This window comes from Helianthus annuus, chromosome 8 (genome assembly GCF_002127325.2).
Source record: "Helianthus annuus cultivar XRQ/B chromosome 8, HanXRQr2.0-SUNRISE, whole genome shotgun sequence".
Taxonomy (NCBI): Eukaryota; Viridiplantae; Streptophyta; class Magnoliopsida; order Asterales; family Asteraceae; genus Helianthus; species Helianthus annuus.
Genome location: NC_035440.2, coordinates 72,606,096 through 72,623,414, shown reverse-complemented (window position 1 = coordinate 72,623,414; position 17,319 = coordinate 72,606,096). Strand labels below are relative to the sequence as shown.

Sequence of the window (17,319 nt, the reverse complement as noted above, 5' to 3'; positions counted from 1 at the left end):
ATATATTAACATAGATATATAAACATAACACAAGTAACTTTCGATCACTTTGATTGTTTAATAAATTCGGAACATTAAAATGCTATTAAACTATGATCCTTAGTTATATTCGGACCACCTTATATAAATCCTGGACATTTGTATTTACAACCAAAAGTTCGGAAGTTATATAAAGTCATTAAGAAACTCGGACAAGTTTCCTTAATCTGGACTGGACTTTGTGACTTCACAAAGTCAGGTCAATTGCAACGCACAGAATACAGAACAATCAACAATTGTAGTTTCATATCAATGTAGTAGTTCCTACCATCACATACCCTAATCTGCAATGCTACGAATCAAAGCAATAGTTTGGCAATACAATCATATCAATGGCATCCCTAGCGTCTAGCAAACAATGCACATTCCTTCACAGACACATTCATTCAATCAAAATGATCAACTAAACACAAGACTATTGTTTGGAGAACTAGGGTTTGCATGAAATCAATAGAATGAGAATAACAATGTATAATCTAAACATTACCTTAGATTGATTTTAGGGTTTGTCTTTGAAGGATTGAGAGATCAAAGATTGTATGATTATGTGAAGACTTGTGTAGCCAAATGATTAGAGGAATGATGATTAGAAAACTGTCGTAGGATGAATTATGAGGAGGGTTTAGAGTTATACAACAGTTATTAGAGTTTCACAATTAACCCTAAACACCCCTAACTATAACATTATTACACAAAGTATATATCATCTTAGAGTTCGCAGTTAAAACACATAATTCACGTATTTATCATGCAACACATAAGTTTCGTATAATCTATCCGTTTATAATTATTATTCGAATTAGTCACCAACGTTCGAGAACTAACATGTGTGTGTTCCGGTAATTCCTTGAATTACAAAAGTAGACTTACTTAACTAACCCTAGTGAAATGCGTGTTATGAATGTATGACTAAGTTAAATGTGGTTAGGTTAAAGAATTAACCTAATATTGCTGGTTATCACATCATCTCCAACTTGAAAGAAATTTCTTCCCAAAATTTGGTAAGCAGTTACGAAGGAGTGAAAAGATAAGTTAAGATGACTGTGGGTTTTTCTCGGGAACAACATCATCCCCCAACTTGAAAGGGAATTTCGTCCTGAAATTCGCTAGTTGTATCAGTGTTAGGTTCAGCAGTTTTGAATAAGTGGGGATACTTGAGCATCATCTGATCCTCGCATTCCCATGTGAACTCCGGTCCACGCTTTGAGTTCCAACGAACTCGTACGATAGGTATTCGACTGTGTTTAAAGACCTTGACTTCCCGTTCGATGATTTTGACAGGTTCCTCGATAAATTTCAACTTGTCGTTGATTTTCAGTTCTTGGAGAGGAACCATAAGTGTTTCATTGGACAAACACTTCTTTAAATTAGAGATGTGAAAGACGTTGTGTACGTTACCAAGTTCATCAGGAAACTCAAGTCGACAAGCCACCTTACCGATTCTTTCCAAAATCTTGAACGACCCAACATAACGCGGGTTGAGCTTGCCCCATTTCCTAAAATGAACCATACCCTTCCTGGGTGAAACTTTCAATAAAACACGGTCGCCCACGGCGAATTCCAAGGGTTTAATACGCTTATCAGCGTAGCTTTTCTGGCGATCACGAGCTACCGCCATATGGTTTCTGACTTGAACAACCTTCTCAGATGTTTCGAGTACGAGTTCTGGACCCGTGATTTGGTTGTCACCAACCTCAGCCCAACAAAGAGGAGATCGGCATTTCCGTCCATACAACGCCTCAACGGAGCTGCCTGAATGCTAGAGTGTTAACTATTGTTGTAGGAAAACTCTACCAAAGGCAAATGTCTTTCCCAGTCATTACCAAAATTGATAACACATGCTCGCAGCATGTCTTCAAGCGTCTGGATGGTTCATTCACTTTAATCATCCGTTTGATAATGATAAGCAGTGCTCATGTCTAGACGTGAGCCAAATGACTTGTTTCAAAGACTTGGATAACAAAAGAAAATAATACAATAAAGTTCGATTATTTCTAAATAGCGTCGTCTTCCAGCCAGTCGAATGCTCATCCATGGGCTGGATTTTCATTAGCAAGCTTTGGGCAATTGTTTCGGAAATGGCCCATCTCGCCACAGTTGTAGCAAGAACCTGGTGGAAAACGAGCTTGCGCAGGAGCAGGATTTGCATCAGTTTTGTTTTGGATAGCAAAACGACATGCCTTAACCAAATGCCCCCATCGTCCACAGTGGGTAAATTTGAAACATGGTGTTTGATTCAGATGATGACGGTTGCATTGATTGCACAAAGGAGTAGTTCCCTTGTATGGCTTCTTAGCAGGGGGTTGAGCTGGTTGGTTGGGTGCAGTGTGATTGTTTTGGGCAGCCCTAACGAAGTTCTGTGAAGCCTTACGCTTCTTTGACTTTCTTGAGGGCTTAGTTTTCGTCTTTTAAGATGCCTCAGGAGTAGTTTCATCCTTGAGATGAGACATGGCGACAACTAACTTAATGGTCCCACAGAGTACTATGCTTAGTCGTTGGGCAATTGTAGCAGCCAGTTCGGTCCTTTGAGCATCGCTGTGATGAGAAGACATTCTAAAGATAGTGGAAAATATGAGGGATAACAAGTGAGATGTTATCGGATAATCAAAGCTGAATGCAAATGAAGCATCAGCGAAACATAAGGAAGGCGATCATTCATTTGTTACCTCGAACAAACAAATGACGTACAGAAGCTGAACAAAGTAAATAGGTCCTTATAATGTATCACGAAGACATGCTTTAGCCTATAAGTGGACACTCATCCCAAGAGCTCCCAGGTAAGAGTGACTTGTCCAATTATAGGGATTTGTACAAACACTCTAGCCTTAGACAGAAAACTCGAGATACAGGCACCCACCCTTCCAGATTGCACATGTTCACATTAATAAGACCCAAACTTTAACGGCATTTTGAAAACTTTGAAGGTTCAAAACCTTATAACAAATATTCTAAGAAGAGATGATTAGTTTTCAAGTCAGATTCGTATTTCGTGTTCTTGTTGTGGCTGTCACCTAAAGATAGGCAACAATATTATTTTAAGACTAAACACAAGGTAACTTGTGTTAGGGTCCTAGGAAGGTTATAGTCTAGGTCAAAGCATTACTAATAACCTAATTCCCTATAACCATGAGCTCTGATACCAACTTTTCTGTCACACCCCGACCGCGTTAAAACAATAAACTGCGGCGGAAACGTCGGGGAGTGTCGTAACAGAATCATTGTTTCACAACACATGGATTGGAGTTTTGTTTTATTGAATTAAGTTTATTACATTGTATTTAAATCATAATAAAAACATGAACCAATTGACTTTCTTTGTTATTGAGTCACTAAGGCCTCGTCCATTCCTATGTGAGTAAGCATCATAATCATCGTCAAACATCATCAAATTATGGTACCTGAAACATATGTGAAAATACGTCAGCATAAAAATGCCGGCGAGTACATAGGTTTTGTGAGTGTGTCAGATTCATGACTCGAGTTCATACTGCAATACCTCGTCCAACTACGAGAGTTGTCGAGTGAGTATCTTGAAAACAAAAGAATTTGATATTGCAGTATGTTTCTATCAACTTTTACAAGTTGATATATGTGTAAACCAAAACTTTGTAGCCATGAATCTTAACTGAAAACATTTGTTTTAGTAAACCAAGTAGTAAATCGTTTGTTGAAAATAAACATTGTATGGTTTATATCGTTAAGAAAACCTTGTGGTGTAACTTCGTTTTGAAAACATTCGACCAAGTGATCTAGATAACGCAACGATATATAATGTGTTAAAAGCACTTATATATAGGAAGTACCAGCGGCGTATCCACCATGCTTTTATCACATTACACCCGCCCCGTTACCTAATCACTTACCATAACCCAATCGTTTAATAGTTCAAATAGCTCCAATCGTTCAAATAGTTCAAATAGTTCACATAGTTCAAATAGTTCCAATGGTTCAAATAGTTCACATAGTCCAATATTCCAGTGGTTAAAATAGTTCCAGTGGTTTAAATAGTTCCAATGGTTCAAATAGTTCACATAGTCCAATAGTTCCAGTGGTTCAAATAGTTCCAATGGTTCAAATAGTTCCAGTGGTTCAAATAGTTCCAGTGGTTCAAATAGTTTCAGTGGTTCAAATAGTTCCAATGGTTCAAATAGTTCAACTAGCTCCAGTGGTTTAATAGTTCATGTGGTTTGTGTTTAAATCGTTGTGTTTAATATAAACCATAGCATTTGTTTAGAAAACTCGAAATCGTTTAGCACATATGAATCACCCCAAAATAATTGAAACTAGTAAAAGAGGGGAACTATGTACTCACTTGAGATTGCAAGGGATACTCGATTAAAGTAAACTTACAAGCTCGGGCAATCAAGGAATCAAGTGGCACCTAGTATCGGATCACTAGTTATAAATTGACACCTAAATCGGAAGATCGGGTAGAATGAAGTCTCGTAAACCAAATGAGTATTGGAACTCATGTGATATGGTTTAACAAAGCCTACATTCTAAATTGGAACCTGTCCTAAGTGCTTACGACCTTTACGACCCATTAAGGTAGCTTATGCTACTTTAACGCGTCGTTCGCGCAAATGCGCGTTTGAGATGCCTAACTAGTCCTATGACAAGTATTATATGCCTAAACATTTTTAAATATGTTGCATAATCAGTTTAAGTGACAAAAGTTAAGTTACATATTGATGTAGTGCGTGATACGGAAACGAAGATCAAACACGTTGATTCAAAGAATACCCGTGTGTTCTTCCCCAACCCCCAAGATTCTACCCAAAAGGCACGGAATTTGAAGTGAAAAAATTGATTGTCTCAAAATTCAAGTCTGAACTTTTCATTAGCTTTAGCAACATATAAATAGAGACCGAAATTCGAAAATGGGCCTAAAACACACTTGGGCCAAAAACTAGAACAAAATAAAAGTCCAAAAAACCCACTAAAAACACAAAACATAAGATAACTCATGGAAATAAGCGTTTTTAGAGCCATTTTAGTGAAGCCTCTTTTGTTACATGATCTTGGGCCTCCAAATACAGAATAGCCCGCTCCTCCACACTTGGGCCCGCATCATTCCCCCCTGGATAGACAAAATTCGCCCTCGAATTACCAACAGGTTCATCATCAGAAGACTCTCCATAATAAGGCAACAGATGCTTCACGTTAAACACATCAGAACAACAAATGTGACTAGGCAGTTTCAGATGATATGCATTCGGATTGATCTTCTCCACCATTTCAACTGGGCCAATCTTCTTCGCTGATAACTTGTTGTATTCCCCAACTGTAAAACGATCTCTAGTCAAAACAGCCCAAAAAAAATCACCTTCCTCGAACTCAACATGCCTACATTTCTGATCAGCAGCTTGCTTATACTTCAGATTAGCTCGGGTCAAATGATCATACACAGCACTATGAACTTCATGTAAACCCTCCACAAAATCTTGAACTTTCTTAGGAACAGATCCAGAAAGAGGAAGAGACATCAAATCAAGCGGTCCCCGAGGCTGAGATGAATAAACTATCTGAAATGGGCTATATCCAGTGCTCCTATTAACAGCATGATTATGAGCAAACTCAGCTTGGCATAACTTTTGATCCCATGCCTTCACATGATCACCAACCAAACACCTCAGCAAGTTCCTAAGTGACCGATTAACAACTTCAGTTTGCCCATTAGTTTGTGGGTGATAAGCACTACTGAAGTTGAGTTGATGTTAGGATCGGAGGCTGTCATGATTATGCTTGTTTGTAAGAATTTGACAAATCAATGGATATAAAATAATGTAAAGTGCAGCGGAAATGAATACAAACTTTATAAACATAATCAAAGAAGAGAATAGTTTGATAAACACATGCTTTCTCATTAAGTTGAATGATTACAATGAAAATCAAAAGATTACAAGCATGCTTACAATACTAAGCTCCCCCTCAGCCTGATGCCCCAAGGTTGGTTGTACAAGATGAAAGGATTGAATTGAGGAGAAAAACTTACTCAAAACTATCAAATGTAACAGTACAGAGTACTGTTACATTTATAGACAAACCAAACCACTGAAGTATCAAAGCTGACGTCACCATGAAAGTGACATCTAACAAACTCTATCTACTAATCTATACAACTACTGCTTTGCTAACTACTGATAGTGTATAACGTTTACATAAGATGAATAGAAATGATACTGCATCATTCCACTGCTATGAACCTAGCAGTACTTGTCATGAACAGCAGTGCTTGACTCAAGGCAGCAGATTGAACAGCAGGGCTTTTAGTCTTCATTAGTCTTTGTGTTGATCAGCAGTTGTAGGTCAGCAGATGTTGATATAGGCAGTACTTTGGAGCATATCAGATGTTTGAGCCACATTCAAGGGGAGAGCAAAGTGTAAGCTACTGCTTATTGCTAGTCCACTGATGTGATCTGGTTTTGGCTTTACATTATATGTTCCTCTGGTAGGGTTCAATCCCAATAATCTCCCCCTGGAACAGATAATGCCAAAACCCTTCATTATTCAGGACCTTTATTTCTCACCAAAAGTTCCTTAGCTAGTCTTTTAAATTTAGCTTCAAATTCCTTGGAACTTAGATCATCTTCATCCCTACACAGTGTAAGTTCAAGGAGATCCTGCAAATCTTCAAGACTCAGGCTAAGAGCTTCTTTCCTTGAGATGTACTTCACTTCACCATTGGTTCTGACCAGAGTCAATACGTGGGTCTTTTGATCAGATATCCACTTTAGTATTTTTAAACCAAATGGGTTTCTTGGGAGAGATTTATTCTTTGATGAGTTTGGAGATGATGGCCTTGTGAACACTTACAGACTTTCAGACATTCTTTTGAAGGCTAGTTCAATGACTTTGTTTGCTGCAGCTATGTCTTCTGCAGTTTCTTTTTCAATTTGTTCTTGCCTTTCAATTTCTGACATGTCTGTTGAAGTGTTTGGTGATGCAGGTTTGTTTAATACCTTCTTAAAAAGGTTCTGAAGCTTTGTTCAAGTTTCTTCTTTTAGACCCATTTTTATGATGGTATCATTGAAGTACTCAGCTTCCTTTTCTTTGACCTCTTCTTCAGACAGCTGTTTTCCTTTTTCTTGGTTGATCACAAGGGTAGGATTGTCTGCTGATTTGAACAGTGTTCTGAGGTTTTCAATCTGTTGTTCAAGCTTCATCATTTGTTCACGTTTCTTTGAAGCACTTGGAACAGTTATCTTTCTTTTCTTTAGTCTTTCATAGGCTTCATCAGTCTGCTGTTTTGACCATTTTGATATGTTTTCAGCAGTATCCATTTTTGCATCCACCAGCTCCTTTTTCTTTCCTTTATACTCAGCAGTTAGGTCAGCAATGAGCTTTTTGTATTTGCTTCAGTTTGGAGCATTCTTCTTCTTTGTAGGATCATTCTTGATTTTCTCAATTCTTTCTGCCTCATGCTTTAGAGCGACTATTGGCCATTCTTTGAACTGTTGTTCTTCAGCAGGATAGAATTTCTCTTTCATGATGTAGGCTAGATATTGTTTTCTTAACTTTTTCTTTTGATCAGCCTTTTCTTTGTTTAGGTCTTGTGCGAACTCTTCTATCTGCTTTACTTTTGTGAAGTAGAACTCCAATCTTTTAGCAATGCCTTCGTCACTTAGACCTTCACTTTCACTATCAACTTCAGCTCTTACTTTAGCTTGCTTTGCCTTGATCTTGAGGTAATCATCCATATCTTCTGGTGCCATGTAGCCTATGAGTGAGGAGAATCTTCTTTTTGAAGGATCCTCTTCTGTATAGAATTGTCTCATCTCATTTTTGATAGCTTCAAATTCCAGTGGATATTTTGCAGCATTAGGATCATGTATACCTTCATCGGCAGAGATTGGCTTTCTTTTTCTGCTGAAGAGCTTTGGTTGTGATGTAGGAAAGATGAGAGCAGTGGTGGATGGTTGACTAACAGCTGTTGAAACAACTGGTGCCTCAACCGCTGTTGTCATTACAACTACTGATGTATCACCAGATGTCTTCTGCTTTTGAGCAGGGGTTGTGATGGCAGTTGTTTGAGTGGTGATGAGTGGCTGACTAACAGCAGTTGAAACAACTGGTGTTTCAACCACTGTTGCCATTACAACAGATGTTATAACATCTGCTGTCTTCTGCTTTTTGGCAGGAGGTGATGATGGGTTGGCTGTTTTTGATGGTGATGGTGGTTTTGATGTTGTAGACACAGATGGTGGTGAAACAGTAGTTGTGGTGGTGTGTGGTGATGTGGTGTGTGTTGATACTGCAGTTTTGGTTTGGCTACTTTCTGGCTCAACATATATACCATCATCAATTCCCTTTTTCTTCCACTTGATCTTCTCCCCCTTTTTGGCATTATCTGAGAAGGGTTCGTTCATGAAGAGAACAGTGGAGGGAACTTTTCCATAGGCACTTTGAATGTGAGCTTTGATATCTGCCTGGGTATCTTTGAATCTTGATTCCACCATATTTGTCAGCTTTTGAACATGTATGGCATGCTGCTGATCTGCCATCTGCTTTTGTCTTTCCAGCAGTGGTTGGAATAGGTTACATAATTCATTTGCAGCAGGTGCTTGTTGAGCAGATGCTTGAGCAGGAGGAGCAGTTGATTGGGCTTTATGAGCTTTTAACAGCTGCTGCACCATATCTTTTATTTTAGAAACTGAGGTTTCAAGGTTTTCGACCCTGCCCGTCAATTCCTGAGATCTTGAATCATCACCTGAGTTAACAGGATCATCTGAATCCCCACCAGCAGTGGTTTTACCAATGAATGACTTAGGAACAGAGTCCCAAAAGTCAGCCATTGATGCCCCTTGTTCTTGGTACCGGGGACTTCTTTCTTCAGCACTTGATAACCTTTTGATGTTGCTAGTAGTTAAAACAATCTCACTGGTGGTTCTCGGTGGTGCTATTGAAGAAATTGCCTTCAAGGGAGTCTTATGAATGTAACCACTGTCCAAATGTAAACCAGTGGGTTCAACATTTGTAGTGGCTGCTCCACTTGAACTACTGACTGGAATTACTTGTAATTCCTGCAGTGTAACCTCCTCAGTTATTGCTGGGATAGCAGAAATGTCAAAATCAGACCCAGTCACCTGTTGAAGTATACTCTCAGTGATAGGTGGTTGAGAGGAACTGGTTTGTGTTTGAGTAACACCAGCTGCATGCAACAAAGGTATGGTGGATGGTGGTATTATGTGGGGTGAGGGTAAAGGAGTTGAGAGATGCAGGAGGAGTTTGAGGCAACCTGATCTTCATATTGTGGTGTCCCTATGTTTACAACCTGATCCTTTTGTGAGGATGCAGGAGGAGTTTGAGGCAAGGGTTGAGATCTTTCTTCCACCTGCTGTGAGGAAGTAGAAGCAGTGGTTATTGGTTACTTTTATGCTGTCACTGGCATTGACTCTGGGATCTCATCTTCTAGAGATGCCTTTGTTTGGGTTTGGTGGGCTTTCTGGATATTTTCTTTTTGGTTCTTTTTGTGGTGGCAGGTGTGGGTTTCAAAACAGTGGGAGTGCTGCTTTGATCACCTGGAGCGCTGGGCTCAGCAGCAGATACTTGAGGAGCAGTTTCATCTGCTAAATTCTGCTCAGATACCCCTGCTTTTGTTTTTACAGGGGCTAACATCCTTGAGAAAGTCTCAGGTGTTAAGCCGTTTATTTTAAAAGGAGAACCTTGTTTGAGCAAATCTACATCTTTCTTTTCAAATTTTTGTTCAAGATAATAGCTCAGAAATCGTGGAAAGAGCAGAAATGCTTTGCTGTCAACATTCTTTGCCATATCATTAAAAATTTCTTGGGAGTAGTTGTAATCTTTATTATTTAAAATAGCATAACCCAGACATTGAATTTTTAATGGTATTTCATTGAAAGATGTTGTTTTATTTGAAGCACACATCAAAAGTGCGTGAAATAAAAATCTGGGTGCAGAAGGAAAATACCCTTTTTGTAAGGTATCCCTTTTAGGTTGTTCTGCATATCCCCTGTTCAGAAAATCATTATTCAACTCGCTTTTTGAGAAAGAAATTTTACCTTTCTGATCATCGAGTTTGAAGACCTCTGAAATAGATTGCGGAGTGATTTGGATGGCTTTACCCTTTATTGAGGAGTTTATGGCTTTGATGACATCATCTTGTTTCTCAAGAGTGGCATTTTTCCAGAACTCTCTCTGGGTTTCCAGGTAGATGGGAGAATCTGCTGTTAACAAAGTTTTATACTTTGATGCAGATATGATGTCTATGATGGAATTGAAAGTGTTTTCGGTTGTGGGTTTTGTGAGTATACCCACGTAGTTGTGAGGAGCTTTGAATGGTATTTCGCTCGCTTCAACAGCCATTTGAGTGGCGTCTGTTGGGGTGGAGGAAGAAGATGGTTTTGATTTTGACTTCGATTTTGGTTTCGTCATTTTTGATGAAGAAGATCGAAGAAGGTTTTGCGAGGAAGAGTGGGAAACTACTTTGTGAAGAGAATATTTGGAATTCAATTCGACAGTGTGAGCCTCTGTTTGGGTTTAATCAGGGTTTTATTTTAGGGAAAAAGTGAATGCTGATTTGGCAGCGGTTATAATGATCTGACGGCTAAAAGCTGACCACGTGCCAACCCCTGATGAAATGGTAAATAATGGAGGACAGTTGTTTTGACAACCACTGATGGATCAAGCATCAGTAGTTACAAAGGTAATGAAATGAAGGAGTGGGTGTATCAGTGGATAGAACAAAGATTTTAAACATCAGTGTTTTTGAAAGAGCAGGAGTTGACTATCAGCAGTGGACATACTTTAGAGAGCAGATGTTGAGGCACAACAGCATTTAAGGTACAACAGTGGTTGAAGACAATAATGAGGATCATTAGTATAACAACTGTTTGTGCAGCAGTGTTTTGACTTTTGACAAATAATTTTAGCATCTGCTTGTTCAGATGTAGGAATTGATTTTGTCTTGTGAAGGCACAATATCTTATCTAACATCTGTTGCGCACCAGAAATGCTATTCTTAACAAAATACATTTTAGATGTATATTATCAAGATTAAATTGCCAGCAGTTATCTACATAAATTTTTGTTCAAGGTTTTGCCACATGTTCATTACTCCTGAAAGTGGTTTAGCATCCCAGATGATGAAGACTTTTCTACTAAAACTACTCATTTTGTGTCTAATTACTTGAGCTAGAACATGAGTATCTCAGTAGTTCAAAATCAATTTGCAATCAATTTTTGATCTGTGACAACCAAACTTGAGCTTAACATGACCTTGATATGTGTGCTAATTCCTTTTGATCGGATTTAAGGATAGTAATTTCACACAAAAATTAAGAAATTACAGCCTGACCGGTGAGAAACTTTTACAAAAAAAAATGAGTAAAAGAACAAAATATATTATCCAGGAACAATGAGATAATATATCCGGTTTTATTTGAGAAAAGCACCTTAAAAAATTAAAGGATGTTTTGAAAATCATCGAAAGGATCTGACAGCTTTTCAAGAAGTTCATGATCATATCATTCTCAAGTTATTTTGACCATTGTTTGGGGTCATTTTCTAGATAATTGATTGTAAATTCTTCTTTTAAGGACAATCACTGGAGATGCTATTGTTACCTGAACGATTCCTGTATTTGATGAAAGCACACAGTTGCATGATGACCACTGTTTACCCAACTTTGACCTCATAAGTGTTTTATGCTTATACTCTTTTTCTTTTGGATTCAAAAGTTTTGAGATAACCACACTTTGAGATTTGTTCATTTCCCTTTTCCCTTTTTACCCTTTCCATTCACATGTTCAGAAATACTCACTAGGAGATTTTATTTTGAAGAGCTTAATCCAGAATCATTTTGAAGTAATGTTTTGAGAGATCTGGCCACATTGGTACATGTTTCATTTCCAGATCTCACATTACGTATGATTTGGACTGTTTTGACACCATATTTTCTTAATGTGTTTTGACAAAGTTAATTTGGTCCTTTTGAGGATTCTCAACCTTGTAGGTCCCCTTAAACCGCGCGGATCGTAACAGAATCATCGATCTAACCTAGAGTGCGGAATCCTCTAGATCAGATTTCACAGAAAAGGGTAGAAAACAGAAATTCCTTCAAACCCGATCTTTATTGATTATCTTCATAACGATTACAATCAGTCAAGATCCTAATTCGTCCAAGCCGTTGTCTTTCACGAATTCTCTCCAAGTGATTAAGGTGATTAGAAGATTAACCTAAACCCTAATGCTAAGCTTTGTTTATATAGGACAAAGCTTTGCATATGGGCTAGGTCTTGGGCAAGGCCCATTTCACAAACCAGTCCCCATATGTGGGTTTGGGTTGGCCCAATCACTCTTAATTCACTATTACAAACTATTACAAAGCTAAACCCGCCAACTGTTTATCATTTTACTAATTACAAGATATCCAAAGACCAAATCTAAGCTGTTGTCACAAACATGCACCAACAAACTCCCCCTTGGCAATAGCTCGCAAAGGTAACTTCAGTCTTCAGAATCTCATAGTCTTTTGGTCTTTGGATAGCTTCAGCTTTAACAGCTTCTGTCAGCAACAGACTCCCCCTAAGTTGATGCATCGAATCACCAAATCTTCAAAACAGTAGCACTTGAGTAAACTCCAGTTCAGCATTTGAATAGCAATCTTCAACTCTTCAACTTTGTCTGCAATGTAGAAAGGAGGTCCTACCATGCATCCAAGCAAACTCTCATCTTCAAAGCAACTTTGCAGCAACACATAGCTTCAATCTGTATACTATAAAACAAACATCTCGAGAAACCATAAGAATTTTCCAACCAAAGTTAAACAAATTATTATTATTCAAGAGATTCATTAGACTGTATCACAGATTAAGCACTTTCCATTCAGCACCAACACGCACAAATTTTAAACAAAACACTTTATAACCTGCTTGATTTGAAAATTTTGAACCCACTTACTAACACCGTCTCCCCCTATCGGTAACAATTCCTCCAAAAATAACAGTTTTCCGTACATTAAGAATTTTAACAGAAAAAGACGCTATTTTTGTATTTTTGTATTTTCTGAAAGCGAATGAGTACAAAAAGCAATAAACACTCTATTTTTGTGAGAATCACTGGCAAGAAGATCATATCAGCAAAATCAAACTGTTTCACACATATAGATAATTCTTTATGTAATTTTCGTGAAAAGCAGTTCAACATGATTACCAGTATGTTTGTCCACTTAAACAAAATGCATGAACATTTCAAGTACCATTACCGCATGATACGTTAAGGTAATTTTAGAATACCGAAATACGAGCGTGTCCCACTTCAGGATGTACCCCCGCGATCAAGGTATGCACAAAGATTCATCGTAGTAGGTGAGTATACTGAATTCATCCGTTTTGTTTTTCAACGATAGATAATTGGTGAACAGGTCAGTACTTCCGTACAGCAGAGAGACCAAAATATCTTATCGAGGGCTAAGACAGATACCATTTTTGGTACGAATTGTGCATTTTGCACTTATTGAATGACTCTCTATGAGAGCTTTTTCATTTTCAGGGTTTTGGCATATTTTAGTTCTTTTAAGATATCCTGGGTGTGTCTAGGTCAGCATGTATCTGGATGCAGCAGAAGGACACCCCTGATATCCCCGGATGAAATAACAGAATAAAGACCCAAAACTTCAGATTTTGGCAATCTATTAACGCAAGAATTAAGGTCATTAAACCATACACCACTGATGTGTTCCCCACTCATACTCAGTGCATTTAGGTTTATATCACTTTGGCAAGTTGATTATTTCATGCTTTTTTTCCTACTGGTACATCATATGATGAAGCTGCTATCACACTTAAGCTATTTAATTCAGTTTCAGTGTGACAGTCTAACTTTCTGATGTACTATCATTTCTTCCTTTTAACACAGTGATACCTCATTTTTGAGTTTCTATTACTGTACTTTACGGGATTGTTTGTGATTGATATAGTGACATTATTATCTATCATAATAGGAGTACGAGTGAAATCCAAACCGTAATCGCGCATCTGCTGTTGAATCCAGAGAACCTGAGAGCAACAGCTACCCGCAGCAATATATTCAGCTTCACACGTAGAGGTAGACACACAGGATTGCTTCTTGCATTGCCAAGACACGATCCTGCCTCCTAAGAACTGACAACCACCTGTTGTAGACTTTCTGTTCGATTTGCATCCTCCAAAGTCTGAATCAGTGTAAGCAACGAACCTCAAATCACTATCAGCTGGATACCACAACCCAAGTTTAGGTTTCCCCCTCAAGTAACGAAGAATGCGCTTTACTGCTTTCATGTGTGACTCTTTCGGATTCGCCTGATATCTGGCAGAGAAGCATACGGCAAACATGATGTCAGGTCTTGAAGCAGTCAAGTACATCAGAGAACCATTCATCGCTCTGTATTGAGTAGGATCATTGTCTTCAGTACTTTCAGGATCTGGGCCAAGATTATGATTTTCGCAAATGGGTGTATTGAAAGTAGAGCAATCCTCCATTTTGAATCGAGCCAAAATGTCATACACATACTTCGTTTGATGATTAAACATCCCATCCTCCTTCTGTTCAACTTGTAATCCTAGAAAGTAAGATAGCTCACCCATAGCACTCATTTCAAACTTGCTCTTCATCACCTGTTCAAACTCCTTACACATGTTTTCATCAGATGACCCAAAGATGATGTCATCCACGTATACCTGTACCAGCAGAAAATCTTCCTTCTTCCTCTTAATGAATAGTATACTGTCAATCTGACCTCTTTCAAAACCATTCGTGAGCAGATGTGTAGACAGTGTCTCGTACCACGCCCTGGGAGCTTGATGTAACCCATACAAAGCCTTATCAAGTTTGTACACTCGATCTGGATAGTCTGGATCAACGAACCCTTCTGGTTGTGAGACATACACCACTTCTTGGACTTTTCCGTAAAGAAATGCACTCTTCACGTCAAGTTGGTAAACTTTGAAGCCCTTGAATGAAGCGAAAGCCAGAAACAAACGAATTGCCTCCAACCTTGCCACTGGTGCAAACACTTCATTGTAATCAATCCCTTCTTGCTGATTAAACCCTTTAACAACTAACCGAGCCTTGTTGCGCGTGACAATACTGTGACAACTCGAGTTTCTAAGATTCCATTTTCGCATTTATTGCACGTTCATTGTTTGTTTAGTTGTTTACTTGCACAATTAGTTTGCTGTGAAACTGTAACGTTTTGATTCAGTTAAGTATACTGTATATTGAACATGGTTATGGGTTAATTATGAAAGATTTGTCAAATGTATGAACTTGGTGGTGAAATTGTGAACTATTTTGAAATGGTTGTGTAAAATATGATACTTAGGGATGTATAGAGTAATTAGTGAAATCCTAGTGATTCTTAACCCTAATCATTCACTAATCACCACACGAAAACAAAAGACGTACTTCCACTTCTCTGATCTTCTCTGGCAATCATCATCTCCATCATTGGCACAAGTCTTCTACATCAATCTTGATCTTTCAATCTATTTAGAATCAATTCAAGGTAATTGTTAATGATTGTTTGTTGTCACTGATTCTTGATTATGTGATTCATGTAAACCCTAGTTCCATATGTAATGATTCTGTGTTATTGAATTCTGATTATTGTGAAGTGATGTTGATTGTTGTGTAATCATTGCCTGATGATTTAGATGATTGATTTGTCAAAACTATTGATGATTGATTTGATTCTGCATTATGAAAGTATGAATTAGGGTTTTGATCGTATGAATGTTAGAATGTAATTGTTGCTTTGATTCTGTGAATTGGCTGTGGAAATCACGTATGTTGAAACTCGTTGTTCACAGTCAGGGCTTTGTGAAGTCACAAAGGTCAGAGTTTTGTGTTTGTCTGAGTTTTGTAACAGCATGCTTAGTCCGAACTTTATACCTAACAAGAGTCTGAGTTTTGTGATAAACATAGTCAGAGTTTTGTAACCCTAATTGATAGTCCAAGTTTTATCCAAGGGAAGAAAGTCCAAGTTTTATCCTAGGGAAGAAAGTCCAAGTTTTATCCTAGGGAAGGAATGGAAGTCAGAGTTTTATACATGCAGGGAGGGGTCCGAATTTTAACCCAGGGACTAAGGGTCCGAGTTTTTTAAGCTAGGAACCCCCCCCCCTTGGTCCGAGTTTTGTGAAGGGGGACTCCCCTGTCCGACCTTGTGAACCTTTGCCCCATCCCCTGTCCGAGTTTTAACCCCCACCCCTCCTCTGGTCCGAATTTGTGAGGGAGGAACTCCCCTTTTGTCCGAATTTTTGCATATAAAGCCTTGAGGGTCCGAGTTTTTAGGTAAGGAACCCCCTTGGTCCGAATTTGTTGCCATGGAATGTTGTCTGGCCTTCTGTTGTGCTGTGTTGTCAAACCTTTGTGAATTAAGCATGATTGTCACCCTGATTTACATGCTACTAGTCAGAATACCACATATAATATATGCTTATGACAAACATCAGTGTTGAAGCATACTGTATAATTCTGTATATGATTGTATGCTACTGAATGCAACTGTATGATCCTCTATGTGTGAACAATCACCTCATATCATTCTGTACACAATGAACACACATAACACAATTTCTTGTATATCAAGGACTTGTAAACCCTAATTGAATGTAATCCTTACATCGAATCATGTGCAATGTATCCTAGGTCGTGTGTAACGGACTTAGACATTTAATTAACCCTAGAAGCAATAACATACCGAGCAAACCAAGGTGAGTTCACACTCTTACTAAGGCATGGGATTCCCAGGGCTTGGGAATGGGATTGAAGGAATGAGATTGAATAGATTCGTACATACACTGTTACTAGACTACCATACCATCGTCATCGGTTGTGCAGGACACATACGTAAAACCTACGTATACTTGTACTAATCACTGTCCTCAGGTTGCGAAGGACACTCACGTAAAACCTACGTGAACTTATACTTACTACTGCCTCGGTTGTGTCAGGCACTTACGTAAAACCTACGTAAACCCCCGCGTACCCCTATCCTCGGTTGTGAAGGATACTTACGTAAAACCTACGTAAACTTGTACGTATTACTGTTCTCGGGATATGTAGAACATTTATGGTTACGAATAGTCTAGTGGATATATAACATGGGAAGCCCCCACCAGTAGAATGTACTATCGGTCCAGTAGAGCCACATGTTACAAACGAACTTACTATTACGCATTTACTTTCTGTGAACTCGCTCAACTCGTTGTTGATCCTCTGTTACATGCCTTGCAGGTCATAGATACATGGAGCTTGCACAGGGAGGAACTGGTCGTTGTG

At 38.6% G+C, this 17,319-nt stretch overlaps 1 protein-coding gene across 1 annotated transcript in view; it reads right to left on the bottom strand.

Moving 5' to 3' along the window:
• Positions 1-380: 380 nt before the first annotated feature.
• The window catches only part of LOC110870148, a 52,030-nt gene continuing 35,091 nt past the window's right edge, over positions 381-17,319 (bottom strand). The window contains exons 6-8 of the mRNA XM_022119350.1: positions 5,150-5,682; positions 1,292-1,791; positions 381-407 (exon numbers count right to left, since the gene is read on the bottom strand). Coding sequence (XP_021975042.1) covers positions 381-407; positions 1,292-1,791; positions 5,150-5,682 — 1,060 coding nt within the window. The remainder of the gene's footprint in view (positions 408-1,291; positions 1,792-5,149; positions 5,683-17,319) is intronic.